Source organism: Cetorhinus maximus, chromosome 15 (genome assembly GCF_964194155.1).
Source record: "Cetorhinus maximus chromosome 15, sCetMax3.hap1.1, whole genome shotgun sequence".
Taxonomy (NCBI): Eukaryota; Metazoa; Chordata; class Chondrichthyes; order Lamniformes; family Cetorhinidae; genus Cetorhinus; species Cetorhinus maximus.
The window spans coordinates 87,554,870-87,581,308 of NC_135893.1; the positions used below are offsets into that span (position 1 = coordinate 87,554,870).

The window sequence follows — 26,439 nt, forward strand, 5'->3', positions numbered from 1 at the left end:
AGGATTTGAAAACAAGGATGAGAATTTGAAGAACATAAGAAATAGGGGCAGGAATAGACCATATGGTACATTGGGCCTGCTCCGCCATTATGTCTGACCATGGTTGATCTTTGACCTCAACCCCACCTTCCTACCTGCTCCTCATATCCCTTGATTACCTGAGAGACCAAAAAGCTGTCCTTTTTTAGCCTTAAATAGCGATAGAGAATTACAACTCTCTGGCATAGAGAATTCCAAAGATTCACAACCATTTGAGTTAAGAAATATTTCCTCATCTCAGTCCTATCCTGGGCCTGTGCCCCCACATTCTATGTTCCTCAGCCAGGGGAAACAACTTCTCAGTGTCTACACCATCAAGCCCCTTCAGAATCCTATATGTTTCAACAAGATCACTTCTAATTCTTATAAAGTCCAGAGAATACAGGCCCAATTTACTCAGCTTCTAATCATAGGACAACACACTCATTCATGTGAACCTTTGCTGCATTGCAGCAAGTATATCATTCCTTAAATATGGAAACCAGAACTGTATACAGTACTCCAGGTGTGGTCTCACCAAAGCCCTGTATAATTGTAGCAAGACTTCCTTATTCTTGTATTCCAATTCTCTTGCAATAATGGCCAATTCCTATTTGCATGCTGCATCCGCTTACTAGCTTTCTGTTTTCCTTATACAAGTACACCCAACTCCCTCTGAGCATCAACACTTACAAGTTTCAAGCCTTTTAAAAATATTCTGCTTTTCTGTTCTTACTGCCAAAGTGAATAACCTTGCACTTCTCCACATCATGCTCCAAGTGCAGCCTTGTTGCCCACTCACTTGTCCTCTTCACAGTTTACATTCCCACCTAGCACTATATCATCAGCAAACATAGATACATTACTCTCTGTCTCTTCATCTAAGTCATTATTATAGGTTGTAAATAGCTGAGGCCCCAGCACTGATTCTTGTGGTACTCCACTAGTCACAGCGCGACATCTTGAAAATGGCCCATTTATCTCTTTGCTTCCTGTCCTTTAATCAATCCTCTATATATCACCCTCAACTCCATGAATCTTTATCTTTGTTTTAATTCATTCATGGGATGTGGGTGTCATTGCCCATCCTAATTGTCCTTGCTCAGAGGGAATTTTAAGAGTCAACCACATTGCTGTGGGTCTGGAGTCACATGTAGACCAGACCAGGTAAGGACAGAAGATTTCCTTCCCTAAAGGGCATTAGTGAACCAGGTGGGTTTTTACAATAATCAATGATAACTTCATGGTCATCATTAGACTTTTAATTCCAGATTATTTTTTTTATTGAATTCAAATTCCACCATCTTCCATAGCGGGATTGAAACCCAGGTCCACAGAGCATTACCCTGGTTTCTAGATTATCAGTCCAGTGACAATACCACTACACCACTGCCTCCCCTTGTGTAATAACCTTTTGCGTAGCACCTTGTTGAATGCTGTTTAGAAATCCATGTACACTATATCTACTGGTTCCCTTTACCTATCCTACTAGCGACATCCTCAAAAGCCCCAAGAAGTTCAATAAACACAATTTCCCTTTCATGAAACCATGTCGACTTTGTTTGATCATACTATGATTTTCTAAGTGCATTGTTCCGACTTCCTTAATAATAGATTGCAGCATTTTCCTGATGACTGCTAACTGTCTAAGTGGCCTGCAATTTGCTGTTTTCTCTCTCTCTCTCTGCTTTCTTGGATAGTGGAGTTACATTTGCTAACTTAGTAGCTTCTGGGACCATTCTGCAATTTTGGAAATCATAACCAGTGCATTCGCTATCTCTGCAGCTGCCTCTCTTAGGTCTTTAATAGGATGTGGGCCATCAGGTCCTGGGGATTTGTTGGATTTTAGTCACTTAAGTTTCTCCAATACTTTTTCTCTGCTGATATTAATTCATTCCTCACTCTTAACAGCCTCTAGGTTACATTCTATTTCTGGTATGTAATTTGTGGTCTTCTACTGTGAAGACAGACACAAAATATTTGTTCAATATCTCTGTCATTTCCTCATTTCCCATGATGAAGTCTCCTGTCTCTGCCTCTAATGGATCGATGTTTACTTTAGCTACTCTCCTTTTTATATACTTGTAAGAGCTTATACAATGTGTTTTTATATTCCTGGCTAGTTTACTCTCATATTCCATTTTTTTCCCTTTTTATCAAATTTTTAGTGGTCCTTTGCTGGTTAATACAACAGTCCCAATTGTGATGTTTACTATTATTCCTTTCAAAATCATAAGATTAACAGTGAGCCAATGTAGGTCAGCAAACACAGGATTGATAGGTGAACTGAACTTGGTGCGAGTTAAGACATGGGCAGCAGAGTTTTGTATGACCCCAGGTTTATGGAAGTTAGAATGTGGGAGACCAGCTAAGAATGCATTGGAATAGTTAAGCCTAGAGGTAACAAAGGCACGAATGAGGATTTCAACAGATGAATTAAGATAGGGGTGAAGTCAGGTGATGTTATGGAGGTGGAAATAGGTGGTCTTAGTGATAGTGCGAATATGTGGTTGAAAGCTCATCTTGGAGTCAAATATGATATCAAACATGTGAACAGACTAGTTTCATCTCAAGTAGAGGGACGGAGTTTGTAACTAAGGAACAGAGTTTGGAGTGGGGACAAAACAAATGGCTCAATCTTCCCAGTATTTGATTGGAGGAAATTTCTGCTCATCCAGTGCTAGATGTCGAATAAGCAACCTGATAATTTAGCAACAGTGGTGGAGTTGAGAGAGATGGTGGTGAGATAGAACCGGGTGTCATCAGTGTACATGTGAAAACTAAATGCTGTCCTTTTGGAAAATAGCGTGGAGGGGCAGCCTGCACATGAGAAATAGGAGGGAGCCAAGGTTAGATCCTTGGGGAACACCAGAGGTAACGGTGCAGGAGCAGGAAGAAGAGCCATTGCAAGTGATACTTTGGCTATGATTAGATAGATAAGAATGGAACCAGAAGAGAGTAGTCCTGCCCAGCTGGACAACAGCGGAGGAGGATGGTGTGGTCATCTGTGTCAAAGGCTGCAGACAGGTTGAGAAGAATAAGGAGGAAAAGTTTTCCTTTGTCACACGAATATAAGATGTTATTTGTGACTGAGGTAAGAGTCTTTTTGATACTGTGGCAGGGGCGGAAATCTGATTGGAGGAATTCAAATATGACGTTCTGGGAAAGATGGGAATGGATTTGGGAGGCAACAACACGTTCAAAGACTTTGGAAGGGAAAAGGAGATTGTGGGGGGGGGTTGATAGTTTGCAAGGACAGAGGGGCCAACAGTTTTTTTTGAGGGGAGGGGTGATGATGGCAGATTTAAAGGAACAACACCTGAAGGGAGACACCGTTTACAATGTCGGCTAACATGGGGAACTGGAGAGGAAGTTGGGTGATCAGTTTAGTGGGAATAGGATTGAGGGAGCAGGATGTGGGCCTCATGGACAAGATGAGCTTGGAAAGGACTTGAGGAGAGATAGGAGAGAAACTAGAAGAAGATGTGAGTTAAGGGTTAGGGCAAGGGGGTCCTTTAGAGGAAGTTTGGCCAGGTGGGCTAGGGAAGGGCACAGCAGCGGCAGCTAATTGAATTTTATGGATGTTAGCGAGAAATAAGTCCATGAGCTCCTTACACATCATTGGACATGAGGATGGAGGAGAAAGGCTGGGTGTGGGGGTCGGGATTTAAAAAGATGGTTTGCAATGGAGAAAAGAAGCCAAGGGTGATCTTTTCATTCCAGGATGGTCCTGGAATATTGAACAGTTTTAGCAGTTTTAGTTAGAGCAGGACTTGATTATGTTCTATGTGGTCTAGCCAGACCTGGTGTTGCATGGCTAAACAACTTATCCACCAAATCCTTTCGAGTCTGCGTTCCTGGAACTTAAGGAAGTGGTGATGAGGGCTATACTGGGGGAACAGTGAGAGGGGATCATACATCAATCACGTCCTCACCTGAGTACCAGCTGCTTTCCCTTGGCATGTGCTGACTCGCTGGACTTTGCAACATGAATGAGGCAGACAAAGACTTGGACAAGCCACCCTCCTAATGGAGCAAGCAGTTGATCTGAGAGTTTTCTCAGCACAGTTTTATAAATGTCAAATGGCTAAAGTTGGAAGCTAAATTCTTGCCTGAGATATCACTACTGTCACCACGTTAACACCTCAACACTGAGGACAAACCCTGAAGCTTTCTCACCCACCCAGTCTAGCATTAAAGCATGCTTTGTATAGCCCTAAAGTCTAGATTATACTGCCAACTGGCCCCTGAACCATTTAAAACCCTCTATGTAAAGAAATGCCTTTGATAGACAATCTCTAAATGTGGTTCCCATTCATTTCCAAGAGTATCTTCTGCTCTTATTATCCAGGGTTAAGTCAAACAAGTATTCTTACCTTACTATTTTCTATACATGCTGCATCATCTCCTTCTTAGAATCAATTTATTCAACTTCTCTTCATACTATTATCCTTGTTCCTCTGTCCCTACTTCAATGCCTGCACCTCCCTTAGTTTCACGTGGTAACCAGCACACGTTGGCCAGAATTTGACATCTCGTGGGCGGGGCCACGGGTGAAATAGCGCGAGATGATGTCAGGCGAACATCGGCGGGCACGCACGGGTTTTGAAGCCGCACCCGTCAACAAATTAAGTGCCACTTAAGGCCATTAAAAAGCCAATTGTACTTGATCTCACATTGCCCGTGCCATTTCACACTTGTCACATGGGCAAAACGGGCAGCCCACTTTCAACACAACTTCATCCGCGGGCGGGATAAATAAAGGTCAGCAGCATTGCCAGTGTGAGTAGTGAGGAGTTTATAGGAGGTAGTTTGCTGCTGGTTGCTTATTTCTACTTGACAGCTTCATCCCTGTTCTGAGCTTCAGCCTTAGCATTTCTAGCTTCATTTCAAGAGTCATTGGTGTCTCCGAGGCCCCCGGAGGATTTTGACCGTATGGAGCCTTCCAGGCACCAAACAGCCTTCTGTTACCCTGGTAATGGGGAGGTGTCACTGGAGGCACCTCCTCTGAGGAGGAAGAGAGGAGCAGAAGGGAGAGGAGGCCAGGTGTCCCAATGCAGCTTCCAGGGGAGGGACCTGTGGGAGGAGAGGTGCAGGCACAGGGGGTGCAGGGCCAGCTGGCAGCCCAAGGTGGAAGGCGCCACCGAAGATGCCACAATTTGCTGCCAGGGTTTACAGGCGGCGATGCAGCTACCTCAATATGTCTGAAGTGCAATGCCGAAGGAGGCTCAACCTCTCCAGGGAGACTGTGACCTCCATTTGTCAGATGGTTGGGCCTGAGATCAGCTCCGACTGTGTGGGTGGACACCCCATGCCAGTGGCTCTGAAGGTCACAGTGGCTCTCAACTTCTATGCCTCTGGCTCTTTCCAGGACTCAGTGGAGGATCTGTGTGGAGCCTTCCAATCAGCTGTCCACAGTTGCGTCAAGCTGGTGACAGAAGCTCTGTTCAGGCAGGTACTGGCCTTTATTCTTTACCGTACGGACGAGGCCAGCCAGGCTGAGTGAGCCAGATGCTTTGCAGTGATTGCTGGGTTCCCCGCATCCAGGGTGCTATTGACTGCACACATGTGGCCATCAAGGCACCAGCGGGTCAGCCGGGTGCCTTCGTCAACAGGAGGGGCTTCCACTCGATGAGCATCCAGATAATTTATGACCACAAGACACTTATTCTGCAAAACCGTGCAGGGTACCCTGGCAGCTCCCATGGCGCTTACATCCTCAAACACTCACAGGTGCCGAGGCTGTTCACTGCTCCAGTTCGACTGGATGGATGTTTGCTGGGTGACAAGGGGTATCCCTTGAAAGGATGGCTTCTAACGCCTCTCCGCTATCCAAGAACAGAGGCAGAGAAGCGTTACAATACAAGTCTCGCCTCCACAAAGGCAGTGATAGAGAGGACCATAGGTCTTCTGAAGATGCGCTTCCGATGCCTGGACCATTCAGGGGGAGCACTACAATATCCCCTAGAGCAGGTGTCACTGATAGTAGTTGCATGCTGCACTCTCCACAATCTGGCTCTGGCAAGTTGGGGGGGCCCACTGGAGGAAGAGGATTTTGAGGCAGCTCCACAGGGCACAGAGGATGCATCCAGTTGTGAGTCAGAAGAGGAGCACGACGAGGAGAACGGTCAGGGTGTGGGGGCAGACCTCTGGATCCTTCATTGAGGCAGGAATACCAGGGACACCTTGATCCAATGCTCCTTCAGCTAGGCTGCCAAAGACCTGCTTCCACCTCATGCCAGGGCTGCGTCCTCCATCCTGCATATTTGAAATGACCCTTTCCTTTGAAGCCAAAGTCCACCCAGTGCCTGTGCAATAAGGTTTAGAGCCCCTCACGTCCAGCATTAGATACTGGTGCACCATGCACCCACAAGACAAGTGAAGCATATTCAGGCCATTAAGGCAAAAGCAAAATTTATATCTTGTTGGCACTCATGTCAAATGAACATAACAATAAATGCGGTAATGGTCACACCAGTAAACATTAACAAAACATGGCTGAACAGAAGCCTCCGTGCCTAACATAGACAGGTGGAACCAAACTCAACATTTTGTTCATCCTTAAACTTCATGGGGAAAATATCTTAAGCGTAAAGGCACTTTAGTTAGCTTTGCTTCATTAACCAATGGCTGAATGATTAGACCAAAGGTTTAATTTCACTAGAGTTTAACTTATTACAATAAGTTAACTGAGAAATTATTCAAATTTTCTATTCTAACAAATAGAAGCAAGTATGTACAAAAGTGATTTGTAATGCCTTGTTGGTAAAATGGAGAATATGGCAACTAAAGAAAAGACATGAAGGAGGAAATATTCAAAGAGAAGAAATAGAATTTCTGCCACACTTCCAGGAGGAGGCATGGAGGCAGAGCGAGAGCCGCACTGACCACATTCTTGATCTTTGAGATTCACCAAGGGTACAGTACCATTTTAGTATGTTACTGGAGTAGTTGTCCAGAGAAGATCAGTTGACATTTCCAGTCACTGGTAAGGCCATTGTTCTAGTCTCCTGGACAGATCCTGAAGATTCTCCCCAGCAGCCTTCAGGGAGCTGCCTCTGTTGGTTTTAAAGCACCCGCTGGTTGGCGATTGGACCCGATGCCCGACAGGCTCCCACTCCCGCCCCCACCCAGCCCTTCCCGACCATAAGCTATCCAGCATGAAATCACATTAGCAACGCAGCCGTGGCCGGGAGTGGATTCCACAGCCACTTCTGCGACCACCAACTTGGCGCACACGCCAAGCGTAAAATTCAGGCCATACAGTACTGCAGATGTGGTCTGTCTGGTGAGTTCTGCCCTCTCAGCCTATTACATAATATTCACAACACAGAAACAGGCCATTTAGCCCAACTGGTCCCTGATGGTGTTTATAGTCTACACAAGCTTCCTTCCAGCCTTCATCATCTCACTCTATCAGCATACCTTTCTATTCCTTTCTCCCTCATGTGTTAACCTAGCTTCCACTTAAATTAGTGAGTTCCACATTCACACCACTCTCTGGATAAAGAAGTTTCTCTTGAATTCCCTATTAGATTTATTGAAAAAAATATTTATATTTATATTTATTTGCCCTGGTTCTGTTCTCCCCTGCAAGTGGAAACATATTCTCTATCAATCCATTTAATAACCTTGAAGAGCTCTATCTGGTCACCCCTCAGTCTTTTCTAGAGAAAAGAGCCCCAGCCTGTTCACTATTTCCTGGTAGGTATAACCTCCCAGTCCTGGTATCATTCTAGAAAATCTTATCTGCAGTGCCGCTATATCCTTTTGATAATCTGCAGACCGGGACTCCCACGTGTGGTCTAATCAAGGTTCTATACAAGTTTAACCTAACTTCCCTGCTTTTTAATTCCATCCCCCTAAAATGAACCCCAGTGTTCTGTTTGCTTTTAATGGCCTTATTAACTTGCATTGCTGGTTTTAATATTTGTGCATCTGTAAGCCCCCGTTTAGATCCTCCTGCACCTCGACATCATTTAGACACTTATTTTCCAAGATGGCCTCCTTATTCTTCTGAACAAAGTGTGCAATCTCACATTTATTTATCTTGAAATTAACTTGCTAGTTCAGACTTATATCCCATCGTTCTGGCTATATATAACCCAGGATTTTGCTAGCTGTTTTAATTGCCTCACCACACTGTCTAGACATTGGCCGTGATTTTCCAGCCCCGCGTTATTACCTGAATCTTCAAACCCTTCACTACATCCTTTGTTTTACCGTTCTTCCTGTATTGGTGCCATCTGGAGATCTGATGATCGAGCAGTGGGTTTCAGAATCCAGGTCATTTATGAAATTAAAAAAGCAAAGGTTTTACTTTAAATAGAATGTGTGCTCTGTGATTAAACAACTTGTGTTTGAGGTGTCAGCCTGGTTCTGTGTCAGCCTGTCCCAGTCAATATTTATCCTTCAAACCAAACACTAAGAGCAGATACTCTGGTCACTATCACATTTTGAGATCTTGTGGTAAAGCATTTTGGGACATTCTGAAGCCATCAAAAGGACCATATATATGCAAGTCTTTCTTTCCTTTTTAACCAGTAATTTACGTTAAGAAATCGACTGAAGGTTGTCAACATTTTGTAAATTACTTGAAGTGTGGAATTCTTCACCGCAGAGGGCTGTAGAGGCTGGCTCGTTGAGTATATTCAAGGCTGAGATAGACAGGTTTTTAATCAGTAAGGGAGTCAAGGGACATAGGGAAAAGGCAGGAAAGTGGAGTTGAGGATTATCAGATCAGCCATGATCTCATTGAATGGCAGAGCAGACTCAATGGGCTGAATGGCCTACTTCTGCCCCTACACCTTATGGTCTTATGGCCTAATTGAATATTCCTTGCAGATTGCCTCAGTAATACCACCTGGGCACGTTGAATTGTGAGCAGAAGCCTCCCATTCGTGATGTGTCAGTGTGGAATGCAGTGGCGTCACTGAAGGAAGAGCTCCACACTAATAAAATGGCCAATCCGGAAGAGCCCATAACCAGCAGTTATCAGAGTATAAAACAGGGTCGGAGAGTTGACTGAGACACACTCGGAGGACAATTTAAACCTGATCTATCCAGAGGAAAGCCAACAGGATCAGATGGGTTGCGTGGTTTATCTGCCTTTCACCTTGTCCTGATTTTGGCTTCAGCCAGCTTCAGTGCAGAGTTAAATGGGACAAATGGAGAGTCAAGTGGTGTAAGTGGAGAGTAGAGTGGAGTAAATGGAAGATTAAGTGGGGTACACGGAGAGTAAAGTAAGCAACCCATCCAATCCCGTTTCCTGCTGCGAAGGCAAAGTTAACCTGACTGTCTCAATTCACCCCCACCCACCCACTCCCACCCCCATTCCCCCGCCCACCCACTCCCACCCCCATTCCCCCGCCCACCCACTCCCACCCCCATTCCCCCGCCCACCCACTCCCACCCCCATTCCCCCGCCCACCCACTCCCACCCCCATTCCACCACCCACCGCTCACTCCCACCCGCATTCCACCTCCCCCTCCCCCACCCAGTGCCGGTAAACTGGAGATTTCCCCCAGAGTTGCTCCCTCTCCACTGCCCTCGCTTAGCCGGAAATGCGCTGGAATTGCAGTTGATGCCCGTGAGCGGGCTTTCTGGCTGACTTCAGACCAAGTTACAGAGCAGAGTTATCCAAGCAACTCTGAGGAGATTTCCTCAGGCCCTAGAACATAGGCTCCCTTTATAACCAATGGGCAATTCAACAGAACTGACTTCTCCCCCAAATAATGAGGAAGCTCCCAAGCGAGTCCTTTGATTGAAAGCAGCAGCAGCTCTGTGAGACGTGTGGGACGAACAGGATTACAATGGCACCATTAATGGTTTGACTAAAGGGTGGAGGTTTCAGAGGCAACACCCCACCCCCCACTACCCCCTTCCTCCCCGGAATATTGCGGGTTTCCAGTAAACAATATTCCAATTATTAATCGTCAATTATTACTTTCCGCCTGGAAAATAACACTTCCTTGCAAGATAGCTGGTCACAATGATATAGAGCTGGTGGGGGGTGAGATGTAAGGGGGTGGGTGTGACTCGTATAAACACCAGCATGGACCCCATTTCTGTGCTTGTAGACACAATGTAATTGTATGTAAAATGCAGCATTGAACACAACCATCTCCCACAAACGAGCTGTCAAGTGCTTTGGTTAAATGTCCTGACACTCACCAGCTGGAGACACAGCTGTACTGGTGAAGGGGGTGCTGTGTCACCGGGAGATTGGATGCTGCCAGGCCTGCACAATCCCCCCCATTATGAGCTCCTCCCATGGCGAGACCATCAAATGGAGAGAAAGCCCCTTCTCAGGGGGAGGGGAGGAAGATTGGAGCGCAGGTCCAGCTTACGCGCTACCCCCACAGTCCCGTTCTAAACCCGCACTGGCAGAACCATTACCAGATGTGCAGCAGCCCCTGCCCCTTCCTTACTTAGAGGGCTGGAGTGTGACTGAACGAGTGAGGCTAAAAAAATAGGCTGAAAACTCAGGGAAGGAGAAAAAGAAATTGAAGCAGGTTTTTTTTTTCAATGTTGTGTCGGGATTAATTTTCTCCTCTCCTGGGAATTATCCTGGGCTTCCTCTTTATTAAAGGTCCTAAGCAGCCTGTCATGTTAATTGAGCCAATATAGAATGGCTCTGGGCATGCATTCAAATGAGACGAAGTGATGCTAAACCTTTACAAATTACTGCTTAGGCTTCAGCTGGTGTATGGTGTTCAGTTCTGGGCACCACAGTGTTAGGAAAGATGTCAAGGCCTTGGAAAGTGTACAGAGATTTACTAAAATGGTACCAGGCGGAGGGATTGCAGTTACACGGAGAGAAAGCAGAAGCTGGAGTTCTCCGCACAGCATAAAACGCTAAGGGGGATTTCAGTCGAGGTGTTCAAACGTATATGGGATTTTGATGGAGTAGATAGGGAGAAACCACTTCCACTGGACGGTCAGAAACCAGAGAATATAGATTTCCAAAAATGGGCAAAAATATCCCAGACGGGAGATGGGGAGACCTGTTTTTAAAGCAGTGAGTTGTTGTTGATCTGAAAAGCACTGCCTGAAAGGATGGGGAAGCAGATTACCAATAGTAACTTTCCAAAGGGAACTAGAATGCAAATATTTTCTGGACTTGGGGGGTGCGGTTGGGGGTGTGGGTGGGGTGGGGGGAGGGTGGGGTCGGGGGTGGTGGGAAAGCAGAAAGGAGTGGGACTAATTGGACAGCCCTTCCAAAGAGCTGGTACAAACATAATGGGCTGAATGGCTCTTTCTACGCTAGTCAGTTTCTCTGACTTTTACCAGAGTGTCCACATTTCCAAGTGCATATTCCATTATAAATCAGACAAAAATATAGCACACGCGGAGGAGAAGGAAGAGCAATGACTGAACACAGTGAATGTGAACAAGTAAGCTGCCCCATCTTCACTGGACTGACTTCACTGGAGCAATGGACACCTTGAGATGAATAGACATCTTGAGCCCACTTAAACTCAGGAGGTAATCTGAGGTAGACTGGGCGCTTTTCAGGGCCGAAAGCAACAGCCTTAGACCTGTTCATGAGTTTACAGTTCATGATATACAGCAGGAAATGATCTGATCAGCGTAGCATTATCCTGCAGGATTACCCTGGAAGGACAAGGTATCTCAAAAATTTGAGCAACAGGTGAAGCTAGCTGTTTCACACTGCTACAATGCAGGACCAACACGAGTGCTATTTGCCACCAACAGGATGCTGCCGTCAAGCTAAAAAGATGTTCTGCCTATCACACAAATGAGTAAGGTGGTATATGAATTTCAGTGCCAGTGTGATGCTAGGTATATAGGCCGTACGTCCCAATGACTGGCAGATCATATCAAACAGCATGTCCCAGCTGCTGCTCACAACAGGCAAGGTACAGCCCGTGCTTGCAAAACTCAAAACACTGTGCCCAACATTAGATGTGATTCTGCGATTGGATAACATTTGCTAAACAATCCTCAGTGTACTAAGAATTACGCTGACAATTTAAGATTGTCAGTCGGGCCCGCAGTGTGGTGCATTTGCATGTACTGGAAGCTACATATATTAATACATAGGGCCCTGTTCTTGGCAGAGAGAAAGAACACGTACACACATTGTGCCTGTTTCAACTAAACAAAATAAGTGACAGCCATTCGCTGACTCATTCCTTAGGGAAATGTCTTGAGCAATCAGGGTCAAACTGCCTGGTTTAAATTTCAAACAATGCTTGACAGTTAACTGTCAGTCACTATCACTGGTGCTTACTCCATGGCAATGCCTCTACCAATCAGAGTCCACTTGCCAACCAATCAACACTCTCTTCCCAAACAGTATAAATTGTTGTTTCCCCTTTTATTGGTATTCTTGCAAAGTGTCCTGAGAAGTGCAAGATGAAAAGCTTCGACATGTCTCTTTTTTCAGCAACACTCAAGCTCTGTACTACCAGAAGAAACTTCTTTACTGGGAGAGTAATGAGAATGTGGGACTCACTGCCTCGTGGAATGGTTAAGATGAATAGCATAGATGCATTTAAGGGGAAGCTAGATAAACACATGAGGGAGAAAGGAATAGAAGGTTATGTTGATGGGGCGAGACTAAGACGGTTGGGAGGAGGCCTGTATGTAGCATAAGCACTCGTATGGATAGTTGAGTCAGACAACCAGTTTCTGTGCTGTAAATTCTATCTAAATGTATGTAAGGATGTAATCTGAACAATTCCTGGTAGACATCATTAGAGAAATTCAGTTTAGGGCAGCTGTAGGCACATGGTGCTCTTGATATTTCCATATGAAGGGTAGTGGCCAGCATGTAAGTGGTCCCTATCCATTCACCTTCCCCAGATAAAGCAACCATCATTGCTATAGTTAAACTAAAGACCGAGTCTGTCACTACGATTCAGTTACATCTACATGAGAACTATGTTTGCAGATGTGAATGGATTCATTTGCAATATCTGGACTGATAACTGAATGACCCCCATGCGTCCCCTAAACACTGGTCTCCTTTCATGGCTGACTGCCCACTGGCCTTGATGTGCTTGTAGATGGCTGAGATATATCTCCCCAAGTCAGCCCTGTGCTCTGTCTGCATTGCTAAAATGGAAGCCCTGAAATGAAAGCCATATATTCTGTCCAGTGCACTGACAGCTGAGATAGCGTTGCAGCACGCCTGACTATCATTCAACCTGGGACAGCAATCTGGGACGGCATATTTCTGTCTTTCAGAGATAACTCTGTAGGTGATAGGGATGACCCCGGGAGAAAGATGACATCGAGTTACTTTGAGTCTACAGCACAGAAAGCGGCCATTCAGCCCAACCAGTCCAATCTGGTGTGTATGCTGTACACAAGTCTCCTATCAACCTACTTCATCTCAGCCGATCAGCATGTCCGTCTATTCCTTTCTCCCTCATGTGCTTATCTAGATTTGCCTTAATTGCTCAGCCCCTCTGTTGTACCCTTCAAGTCAATTCTGTATCTCCACATTGCCACCTCTGCCTTGCTAGGATCAAGTGATGATAAAATGGAGTTATTTTCGCTGGAATTGAGAAGGTTAAGGGGCAATTTGATCAGAGTTTTCAGGGTATTAAGGGGAACTGATAGTTTCTCCCACTCCATCCTATTTCTGCTGGTTGGGGAGTCTACCATTAGGCGACATGGCCTAAAACTTAGAGCCAGGCTTTTCAAGAGTGAGATTAGGAAACACTTCTACACACAAAGGGTGGTAGAAGTAGGAAATTCTCTTCTGCATCAGGCAGTTGGAGCCAGATCAATTGTAATTCTACACCTGAGATTGAGAGGTTTTTGTGAACCAAAGGTTTCAGGGACATGAGGCAGAGGCGGGTAATGTGGAGTTAGATCACAGGTCAGCCGTCATCTCATTGAATGGCAGGACAGACCCAAGGGGCTATAAATGATCTCTCCCTGTTCCTATCACATACTGAGGGGGCCTGTGCATTTTTTTTTCTTTATTTTTTTTCCATGGGACATGGGTGTCACTGGCAAGGCCAGCATTTGTCGCCCATCCCTAAATGCAACTGAGTGGCTTGCTGAGCCATTTCAGAGGGCAGTTAAGAAGTTAAGAGTCAACCACATTGCTGTGGGTCTGGAGTCACATGTAGGCCAGACCAGGTAAGGATGGCAGATTTCCTTCCCTAAAGGACACTAGTGAACCAGATGGGTTTTTACGACAATGGATGATAGTTTCATGGTCACCATTACTGAGACTAGCTTTATATTTCCAGATTTTATTAATTGAATTTAAATTCCGCCAGCTGTTATGCTTGAATTTGAACCCATGTCCCCTGGGCATTAGCCTGGGCCTCTGCATTACTAGTCCAGTGACATTAACACTACAACACCGTCTCCTGTCTCAGGAGCATTTGCTTCAGTAGCAATTCCAACATATAAAAAAAAGGTGAACTTCACTTCACTAACAAATTCATGATTAAGGAGACGCTTGAACCAAGGCTGCTCTTGAAGGAGTGACTCTTCACAAGCAGAGAGAGTGAGAATAGGGCTTTTCCTGAAAGAGCTGTGATGCCCCAGAGTGATGTATGCTTGACTGATGGAGTCAGGCAGGCTATAGGTTGAAGAACTGTGCAATTCTCATCCTTCAAGGCACTCGTACAATGAGTCTTATTGAGAGTGAGTGAGTAAATTTTATCCCAGAAGCTTAATGTCACTTGTAAAATGCTCACAGCAGAGTGCCAGCCTCAGAAACACAGAAGCGAATGATGCAACAATTAAGGCTTCTGTTTAATCTGTGAAACTTTCCCAATGTGTCTTCAGAGAAAGTCAAACATCACAGACAATAGTATTGATTTGTGCATCAGCAGTAAGATACCACAACCATTGTCCCTTCAACCCCTTTTTATCAGGCAACACATGAGAGATTTTGGACAGCAATGGCGTGGCCAGTGACCTCCTGAGCTGAGTACAAGTGAAATCTTTTTAATAGAAAGCACTGCAACCTATACAATCGATCGCCCTGTAATCATAGGCTAATCACCTCTTTTAATTTCAACATTCCCCTAAACTCTCTCCATTGCCCTTAGCAACGCTTTATGCAGGTTGTTACTAGGGCACAACCAAGTGAACTTATATAGGGGTTGCCAACTCTCCAGGATTGCCCTGGCCTCTCCAGGAATTGAAGATTTATTTAGCGTGTGCATAGTCACAGAGCCTTGGAGTAGCCTTGCCAGTGGCTAGATAAAGTTCTTTAAGGCCGCCTTCAAGCTTAGTTAGTGGACATTCCTCGACAATGTGAGTCATTGCTTGGACTGCACCACATATGCAGCCTGGATGGTCATGGCGGCCCTACTGGACAGAGGCCTTGGCCAGTCAAGAAATGGTTTAAAACGGCCCACTGTCGCCATGGGTGATCAAAGCTGGGGTGGACGAGCAGTGGGGTCCACAATGAGACAGTGGATAGTTTTCTCCTGCCAACCCTCCTGCCAGAGGTCCTCAGCTGTTACCCCTCGGCGCGATGGGTTTAACTATATAGGGGGGGGGGGCGTGAGGGAAGGCATATTGCTGGTGGGTTGAGGAGGTCATTGAACAAGGGCAAGCTTAGGTTGGAGTAGACCAAATTTGAAACTTTAAAATTTTAAAATTTTAAAAATTGAAGATTAATCTCCAGGGCGCTACAAAGAGCAAAACACAGGAGCAATTTTAAACAAAATTGTGTTTGATAAGAATTTATTTGAACATTTTTGTTTATTCATTATAAAATATAAAATATCAAACTTGGGAAAATAAAAGCAATTCGACTGAGAGTCAAGATTCATCCAATCAGATGATGAAGAGTCTATTCAGTTTCCTATTGGTGTATGACGGCGGGGCACTGTGAGGATGAAGTGTTGGGTGACCAATGGCGACAATGTTGGAGGCAAGAGGTCATGTGATCCGGAAAGCTGTAAACCCTCAATTTGCATCACATGACATATTTCCATCATCCGCATGGAGTCCACATAATCATAGAATCATAGACATTTACACTATGGAATGAGGCCATTCAGCCCATCATATGTGTTCCGACTAGCAGGAAGCCATCCAGCCTAACCGAACTTTCCAGCAATTGGTTTATGGCCTTGTAGATTCAAGTGCATATCCAGTTACTTTTTAAATGTTATGAGGAGTTCTGCCTCAACCACCATTTCAGGTATGATACAGTAAAACATCGCTGGGCACTTCATAGGAGCAATAGCGAAGCAAAATTGACATTGAGCCACAGAAGGAGATATTAGGACCAGTGATAAAACACTTAGTCAAAGAGGTAAATTTGAAGGAGCATCTGAAAGGAGGAGAGGTACAGAGGCAGAGAGGTGTAGGGAGGGAATCACAGAGCTCAGCACCTAGGCAGCTGAAGCAAGGCTGCCAATGGTGGAACGATTAGAACCAGGGATGCTCAAGAGGTCAGAATCAAAGGAGCTTAGAGAGCTTGGAAGGTTGTAGGGGTGGAGATGGAGGAGGTTACAGAGATAGGAAGGGGTAAGGCTATGGAGGGGTGTAAGTTGCTGTTATTGTTGAGTTCTTTGTCTTTCTTTTAATAATTGGGTAGTTGTTTTATGAATCTGACTTGGCTAACTGTGCACCTAATGTATCATTATTAACTAGGCCCAGGGACAAATTAAGACAAACAATTTTTGGCAGATTACAAGTCAGAAACAATATTAATTCAATAAAACGTATCACAAGCTACAAGGTTAACAGGGACTTGCCAATGTGCAAGTGTGGTGAAGGATAACAGCTGGCCTATGTCCATCTCCACCAATAAAGGTAGCGCTCATCAGAACATATAACTGCTTCACTCAGCAAAAATACAGGCAGGACCAAGCATCTATTTCTTTTTAAAGCTTCTTTTTCTTCTCACCTTTAGCTGAAGGGTCTCTTCCCCTACTCGAGCACAGGGCCCTGGATGCCTGTGTGATACAGCGGCCGGATAACCTGAATTGGATACCTGAATGTAATAGTGTCCAAGTGACCTGTACTGGACACACGAGGGATAGATTATCCAAGTGACCTGTACTGGACGCACAAGAGATACACTGTCCGAGTGACCTGTACTGCACATACACACTGTCCGAGTGACCTGTACTGGACATACAAGAGATACACTGTCCGAGTGACCTGTACTGCACATAAAAGAGATACACTGTCCGAGTGACCTGTACTGGACATACAAGAGATACACTGTCCAAGTGACCTGTACTGGACACACAAGAGATACGTTGTCCGAGTGACCTGTACTGAACATACAAGAGATACACTGTCCAAGTGGTCTGTACTGGACACACAAGAGATACACAGTCCGAGTGACCAGTACTGCACATACAAGAGATACACTGTCCGAGTGACCTGTACTGGACGCACAAGAGATACACTGTCCGAGTGACCTGTACTGCACATACAAGAGATACACTGTCTGAGTGACCTGTACTGGACACATGAGGGATACATTATCCAAGTGACCTGTACTGGACGCACAAGAGATTCACTGTCCGAGTGACCTGTACTGCACATACACACTGTCCGAGTGACCTGTACTGGACATACAAGAGATACACTGTCCGAGTGACCTGTACTGGACGCACAAGAGATATACTGTCCGAGTGACCTGTACTGCACATAAAAGAGATACACTGTTCGAGTGACCTGTATTGGACATACAAGAGATACACTGTCCGAGTGACCTGTACTGCACATACAAGAGATACACTGTCCGAGTGACCTGTACTGGACGCACAAGAGATTCACTGTCCGAGTGACCTGTACTGCACATACACACTGTCCGAGTGACCTGTACTGGACATACAAGAGATACACTGTCCGAGTGACCTGTACTGGACGCACAAGAGATACAATGTCCGAGTGACCTGTACTGCACATAAAAGAGATACACTGTTCGAGTGACCTGTATTGGACATACAAGAGATACACTGTCCAAGTGACCTGTACTGCACATACAAGAGATACACTGTCCGAGTGATCTGTACTGGACACACAAGAGATACACAGTCCGGGTGACCTGTACTGGACACACAAGTATTACAGTGTCTGAGTGACCTGTAGTGGACATACAAGAGATACACTGTCCGAGTGATCTGTACTGGACACACAAGAGATACACAGTCCGGGTGACCTGTACTGGACACACAAGTATTACAGTGTCTGAGTGACCTGTAGTGGACACACGAGTGATACAGTATCCATGTGACCAGTACTGGAAAGGAATCAACTTGTGTCTGTCCGAGGTTGTTTTTTTCCCCTTGTATTGGGATCCAGCATGCAAGCTCTGAGGTTGACTATCAGTTGTCTTTATATCTAAGTTTGGGGCATCCTCTATTGTGTGATCCCATGCTTAGCTGGCTGTAACATACTGCCTTATATGCAGGAGATGGAATGGACAGAAAATGAAAGCTAGATGCCAAAGGATAGAGTCGATATGGTAAACAGGGAAGGAAGAAAAGAAGGAGGTTAAACTGTTTTGCTCACTATAGGGATAAATCTTCCTGATTTCTAAAGTGCAGTAATATTTTGACATACAAATAAAATATTTCTACAGGGTACTGGGTGGAGCGGGTGTAAGGTAAGGAGTAACACAGCCTCATTTTGTGTTAATGTACTCCAAAGATGTCTGCTCCATTCAGCTGTGCAATTAATCTGATTCTAAAATGTTTGCAAGGGGCACCAAACTGTTCTGATGACAGACACTGATAGAGCACCAAGGGCTTCAATATCAAATCCTAGCTCTTCCATGGTGACAGGTCAGAGAATAGAAGGATAAACTGTGGACGCCCATGTATAAGGAGATTGTACAGCAGTTCCTGAACGATGAAATGTATCTCCAGTCAACATTGGTCTATGGGTGATTTGTCGTTGAGTATATTCAAGGCTAAGATCGATAGATTTTGTACTCAAAAGGAATGGAGGGATATTGAGATCAGGCGTAAAGCAGAGTTTTTTAATTCTTTCATGGGGTCTGGGAGACGCTGGCTAAGCCAAAATTTATTGCTCATCCCTAACTGCCCTTGAGAAGGTGGTGGTGAGCCACCTTCTTGAACTGTTGGTGAAGGTACACCCAGAGTGCTGTGAGGGAGGGAGTTCCAGAATTTTGACCCAGCGACAGTGAAGGAATGGCGATATATTTCCAAGTCAGGATGGTGAGTGACTTGGAGGGAAACTCCCAGCTGGTGGTATTCCCACCTATCTGCTGCCTTTGTCCGTCTAGATGATAGAGGTCATGGGTTTGGAAGGTGCTGCCTAAGGAGGCTTGATGAGTTCCTGCAGTGCATCTTGTAGATGGTACACACTGCTGCTATTGTGCGTCGGTGGTAGAGGGAGTAGATGTTTGTGGATGGGGTACCAATCAAGCGGGCTGCTTTGTCCTGGATGATGTCAAGCTTCTTGAGTGCTGTGGGAGCTGCACACATCCAGGTAAGTGGGGAGTATTCTATCACACTCCTGACTTGTGCCTTGCAGATAGTGGACAGGTTTGGGGGAGTCAGGAGGTGAGTTACTTGCCATAGGATTCCTAGCCTCTGACCTGCTCTTGTAGCCACAGTATTTATATAGCTAGTCCATTTCGGTTTTTGGTCAATGGTAACCCCCAGGATGTTGGCAGTGGGGAATTCAGCAATGGTAATTCTATTGAAGATCATGGGGCGATAGTCGGGTTCTCTCTTGTTGGAGATGGTCATTGCCTGGCACTTGTGTGGCGTGAATGTTACTTGCCACTTGTCAGCCCAAGCCTGGATATTGTCCAGATCTTGCTGCATTTGGACAGCAATTGCTTCAGTATCTAAGGAATCGTGAATGATGCTGACCATTGTGCAATCATCAGTGAACATCCCCACTTCTGACCTTATGATGGAAGGAAGGTCATTGATGAAGCAGCTGAAGATGGTTGGGCCGAGGACACTACCCTGAGGAACTCCTGCAGCGATGTGCTGGAACTGAGATGATTGACCTCCAACAACCACAACCATCTTCCTTTGTGCTAGGTATGACTCCAACCAGTGGAAAGTTTTCCCCCTGATTCCCTTTGACTGCAGTTTTGCTAGGGCTCTTTGATGCCACACTTGGTCAAATGCTGCCTTGATGTCAAGGGCAGTCACTCTCACCTCTCCTGGTGTGTGGCTTGAAGGGGAACTTGCAGTTCCAGTTGAGGTCAAAGATCATGTGTGATCTTATTAAATAGCAGAGCAGGCTCGATGATCTGTGTGACCTACTCCTACTCCAATTCTTTATTTTAATAGGTAATGTGCAAAGCATGGCAGCCAATTTGTGCACAGTAAGCTCCCACAGACGGCAATGAGATAAACATTTTAGTGACTGCTGTGGGATAAACATTATCTCCCCTGCTCTTCTTCGAATAACACTGTAGGATTTTTTTCAACATTCATCTGAGAGAGCAGTTGGTTTAAAATCTCACTTCTGACAATGCAGCACTCCCTCAGTACTGCACTGGGAGTATCACCTAGCCTGCTGCTCACTGATCCATGGCTGGCACAAAAACAAAATGTAGAAAAGTGCAGAAACGCTGGCTAAATGTGAGGAAAATGAACCAGAAGTTAACCTGCGATAGAAAACTGAAAATATGGAGGAAAGGCTGCGCAAGTAAAAAGAATGGAGGGTAGAAAATATACGCAAGGTGAAAGGAAAACACAAGTGGCCTCAAGATGGTGTGGGCTGAGGAGGCAGTCTCCAGAGGAGATGAGGCCAGATGGAGATGTGAGAGTGTGTGTATGAGAATGGGTGGTGATGTCCCTTGAGCTGGCAGTGAGTGAGATGCCAGTGAATGTGTGATGGGCTTGTGAGTGTGTGAGTTTAGAGTGATGAGATGGTTGCCTTACCCTGGCAGCACAGATGAGATCATTCATCCTCTATCTGCACTGGATGGCTGACCCCTTCTGTGCAGCGTTGGCACTGATCATCCCTGCCACCGGCTACCAAGCTGGAGTGGTGAGATTGCTGGTGAGATCGCTCCCAAAGTGAGGGTGAGGACATCACGGCGGGACTCCAAAAGGTATTCCAGTGATGGGTCACTGAACCTTTCTTGGCTTTCAAGGCCATGTCTTCACTGGAGCAGCCCTGGGCTGCAAGCATTGAGAACTGTGTGCGCGGCTGCAGTTTAGATGTGGCACTCGGAGTGAGGAAACGGTGAGGTAACGGCCTGGCAGGTGGTTCAGAGGCCGCCCACCAGCGAGACGGCATGGTTCCTGTGGCTGCAAAATTAATGCGGCGGGAAGGGGATGATACGGTGCAAAAACCCGTCGTTGCGGCCGCCGGGTAAAACGTCGTTTTTCACACCCGCTGCCGCATTTAGTGCGATTCAGGGACGATTCCGTCGAAAGTATGGGAGGAAGAGTTTTAGGGCGGAGAAGAGGTCCTGTGACATTCTTTCCAAAATGCGTCCACCAGACCAAACATTATTAATATATAATATAAACTGTCCTAGATAAGATCAAGTGAAGAAGCCATTGTGCTTGTAAATCTGGTTTGCTGCGCTGCTTTTTTGCTGAAATATTCTACTTGTCACCAGTTAATTCAAGATGACGTTTTCATCTCAGGAGAACGAAGCGAAGATTACTTCTTTTTTCCTCAGGTCGACCACTAATTTCATCAGGTGCACACAATAAAAAAAACTGTTTTAAAATTTATAAAGCCCTGCAGCTGATCTCAGGCCTTCTCATCACTACCTAAGGAAGGAAAGAGATTATGTACACTGGCTGCGTTCCAGAATTGCCCCGCACTAAATATGAAAATCTATCTTTTGACTTGCAAAGCAGGCAGCCTGAAAAGCACCTCTCGTTGTTAAACTGGAGGAAGGGGATGAACGAGATTGTTCATTTTTGCTACAATGAAGTCATGTGCACGAGCGGTGCGATTCCCCGTTTCCACACAATGTGCCTCACTGTTCCTCTCGTCATCAGATGAAAAAGAAGGAAGAGGCCCTTTGGCCCATTGAGCCTGTGCTGCCATTCAGTTCGATCATGACTGGTCCGCCTCTTAACTCCGTCCACCCGCTTTGGTTCCGTAACCCTTAACGTTCTTCACCTAACAAAAATAAATCATTCTCCGTTTGAAATTTCCAAATGAGCCCCAGCTTTTTGGGGAGGTTGGGGGGGGTGGGGGTTGGGGGAAGTGTTCCAGATTTCCACCACCCTTTGTATGAAGAAGTGCTTCCTGGCACCACCCGTCAAGGCCCTAGTTCTAATTTTAAGAATACAAAACGGAGCATTATTCATCGTGAACACAAAAGAGAGGAAGAGGAAGAAAGCTTAGAAGAAAGAAAGAGAAGCATGACACAAAAGGAACAGTCATTCTAATTTTCCTTCGTTCCAGAAATCTCTCGATGTCTCCATTCATTTAATGGTAATCACTTAGGTGCTTTGGGTCTAACAGTAAAATGTAGGAAAAAGTGAACTTAGGGAGAGAAAATTCATTTCATCTGGGGGCTCCTCCTTCTTACTAATGTAGCACAAACTACTGTAGAGGTCAGGAATGATGTTCTGTACAATAACAAAAACTTCCATTTATATAGCACCTTTAATGTAGGCTTTAATAAAGGCACTTCACAAGAGTGATTATCAAGCGGAATTTGACACAGAGTCACATAAGGAGAAAAAAGAGACATGTCGAAACTTTTCATCTTGCACTCATCAGGACACTTCACAAGAATACCACTATAAGGGGAAAACAACAATTTATACTTCATGAGAAGAGAGTGCTGGTTGGTTGGCAAGTGGACTCTGATTGGTGGAGGCATTGCCATGGAGAATGCAGCATGGAAAGTGCATGTCTCTTCTTTCAGCAATACTTGAGGGGAGAAGGGTGGAGAGGTGCAGGAGCGAATTCCAGAGATTAGGGTCCAGGCAGCTGAAGGCACAGTCATCAATGGTGAGGCAAGGGAAATTGGGGATGAACAAGGGGCCAGAATTGGAGGAACACAGAGATTTCACGGATTTTGGGGGCTGCAGGAGATTACAGAGATAGGGAAGGATTTGAAAACAAGGCTGAGAATTTTGAAATCAAGGTGTTGCTGAACTGGGAGCCAATGTAGATCGGCAAGCACATGGGTGATGGGTGAACAGAACATGGTGTGAGTTAGGAGACAGGTAGCAGAGTATTGGATCAGTTCAAGTTTACAGAGGTTGTGAGAATAGCCTGCCACAATCTGTAGGTTCACACATACAGAATGACCTTCTAGGGGAGGAATAGAATCATGCAGTGTCCTCGGGGAGAGGATTGGAGAATATCCAGAATAAGATAATTGAATATATTTCCATGTGATAGATTGAAGGAAGCATCCCCGCTCCATGTTAGTCCTTACTAACTGATTTCCCAGTATTCTCCATTCCCTTCAGTCACCACGATGATGCAGGCCACACCTTCCCATTCATGTACAGCAAACAAGTGTTTCACTCGTATTCAGACCCAGTCAGTGACAAAGAATCATTGTACTCGAATGTAATGGTAATGAATTGATTGTGTGACCAAATGCCTGAAGGCATGGCCACTGACCCACACAGGCCTCAATTTTGACCTGTTCCTATCCAAACAGTGTAAGCACCTCCATTGCCTTCAATGAGAGCTGCTCACCACATTGAGGCTGTGTCACAGGCGAGCATCATCTCACTGGCACAGAGTTAGAATCATAGAATCATGCTCCACAGAAGGAGCCCATTATGCCTGTGACAGCTCATTGAAAGGGCTATCCAATTAGTTCCACTCCCCCTGCTTTCTCCCCATAGACTTGCAACATTTTATTTTTCAAGGCAAATTTAACCAACTCCCTTTTGACAGTTATTATTAAGTCTGCTTCCACCACCCTGTCAGGCTGTGCATTCTAGATCACAACTCACTGCATTAAAAGAAACTAATTTTCCCTCTAGTCCTTTAACCAATCACCTTGAATCTGCGTCCTCTAGTTGCCATCTCTTTTACCAGTTCAGGATTCTCCTTATTCACCATCTCAAAGCCCTTAATAATTTTGATCATCTCTATGTTAAATCTCTCGTTAACCACTCTGCTCAAAGGAGAACAACCCTCGCTTCTCCAGTTTTAACACGGAACCGCTTGACAAGCAAAAGAGAGGGGAAAAAAGCGTCATTTCTGATTTGGAATGGATTATGTGCATTTGATGCAATCTGTCTCAATTGCGTTCCTGCCAGGGTAGGCACAGAGAAGCTATTTCCTCATGTGAGGGGAGATTGAGAATAAAATGACACTATCTCAAAATTAGAGCGAGACAATTTCGGAGTGAAATAAGGAAATGTTTTTTCACACACAGGGCATTGGAAGCCTGCAAGTCTCTCCCCCAGAAGGCCATGCATTTTAGATCAATGAAAATGTCGAAGACTGAGAGCGATAGATTTTAGTCAGGTAGCTGTTCAGGGAATATGGAGCAAAGGCAGGTGAATGGAATTTGTGAACGTGATTAGCCTTGAATGGTGGACCATGTTTGAGGGGCTGATGACCTACTCCTGTTCTTATATTGTGTCATATAACCTATGAGAGAAAGGGCTAATCGCTCAAATTGGGAAATAATTTGCATTTTGATTAGAATACATGTTGCATATTAATTAATTATCCACCTGTGTTTTCCTCACAGCGATGAAATCTGGAGGCACACAGCTAAAACTCATCATGTCTTTCCAGAACTATGGGCAGGCGCTCTTTAAACCAATGAAGTGAGTATGTTTCTCAGCTATTTTCTTCACTTATTTGGCCAATGTCTATCTATGTAAATTAGCAGTAAACATATTCCTTTGGTGTCACTACACGTTCCAATCGTCTTCCAGTCACTATGACAAACAATCTGTTTAGTGTCCATGGCCTGAACTTTCCGTTTGTCGGGCGCGCGTCATCGGTGGGCCTGGACACGGACGGGAAATGAGCCCCCAACCGCAATCGGGCCCCCACCCCCCGACTGCAATTTCACACTGGCTGGTCAATTAACGGCCAGCCAGCGGGAAACGCGCACTGAAATGCTCAGCGCCGCCGGGGTGGGGTTGGGAAGAGCGTTGGGCGGCCACCTAACTGAGGTTGCAGGTGAGCACCTCTAGCGAGATCCCTGAAGGCAGACCAGCTGCTCCAGGGAGCTGCAGACCCCCAGCCTTAATGAAGAAGAGATCATAAACCTTGTGAACGTGTTTGAAGCTCGACTTTCTTTTCTGTTGTTTCAACTTATCAAACTATTGACCTCAAAAAGGAAAAGCAGTGGTGTTAGTGATGATCGAATAATATTGAGAAACTACAAGCGTACGAAATAAATGAAACGACAAAAGTGCTTCAAAACACGTTCGTGCAGGACAATCAAGCACCGGAAAGCATACCTCATAAAAAAACCCGTTACCCAGATATAGCTTTTTATTTTATTTCCGCACGGAGATTTCATCCCACCCTGGATCGAGGTTCGAGCAAAAATGGGAATGCCGCCTGGGAGAGTGGCCCATCCGCCAGCCGTAAATGTGGACGGGTCACATTAAGTCGCTGTTAATTGCATCGTTATGGGCCTAATTGCCCACCTAATTGTCAGCGGGCATGCGTCCGTCTGCCGCGCGCGCCCGCCAAGCAAAATATCGCAAGAGTGCGCGATGACGTTGGGACACGCGCCCGACGTCATCCCGCGCTATTTCACGTGCGTTTGGGTCGGGCGGCTGCGAGGAGTCAAATTCTGGCCTATGAATTTTGATTTGTTTGAACAGTTTGTTTCTTAGCAACAACGTCATTTATATAGCACCCTTAATGTAGTGAAAAGTTCCTGGGTGCTTCACAGGATTATCATCAAACAAAATTTGAGAGTGAGCCACATAAGGAGCAAAAATAGGGCCAAAATGCTAGGTCAAAGAGATATGTTTTAATGATCATCTTAACGGAGGAGAGAGTGGGGCGGCTTAGGAGGGAAATTCCGGAGCTGAGGGTCTAGACAGCTGAAAGCATGACCGACTATCCTCAATTGGCCAACAGAGGTCAACATTGGAGGATTGGAGGTATTGGTGGGCTGTAGTGTGGGAGGGAGAATGGAGAGGCAAGACCAGGGAGTGGCTTGAAAACAAAGATGAGAACTTTAAAATTGAGCTATTGCTGGACAGGGAACTGGTGTTGGTCAGTGAGCACAGGGCATGATGGGTGAACGGGAGCCCACCTGCCTTCCTTATCTGAATGGCAAGCGTGGAGGCAGCCAATGAGGAGACTGCCTCCAGGGCGACTGCACTGACAGGCACACCTCCAGCAAGCAACAGAAACCAGGCCCTCATTCTGGTCTTGACATCAGATCCTGAAGTCAGGAGGAAAATCCAGCCCAAACAAATGATTTCTTCTTGTGGGAAAGCCCAGCCCTGGGGGCGGTGGGGGGATTGGGGGAAGGTGGGGGAGGATGAAGCTAGGCCATTCATGGATATTTCTTCATACAAAGGATAGTG

General features: G+C 45.5%; 1 protein-coding gene across 2 annotated transcripts in view; it reads left to right on the forward strand.

Annotated features, from left to right (window-relative positions):
• The window catches only part of LOC144690952 (extracellular serine/threonine protein kinase FAM20C-like), a 99,185-nt gene that overhangs the window by 15,992 nt on the left and 56,754 nt on the right, over positions 1-26,439 (forward strand). For both annotated transcript variants that reach the window (XM_078558881.1, XM_078558882.1), the window contains exon 3: positions 24,627-24,705. In XM_078558881.1, coding sequence (XP_078415007.1) covers positions 24,627-24,705 — 79 coding nt within the window. The remainder of the gene's footprint in view (positions 1-24,626; positions 24,706-26,439) is intronic.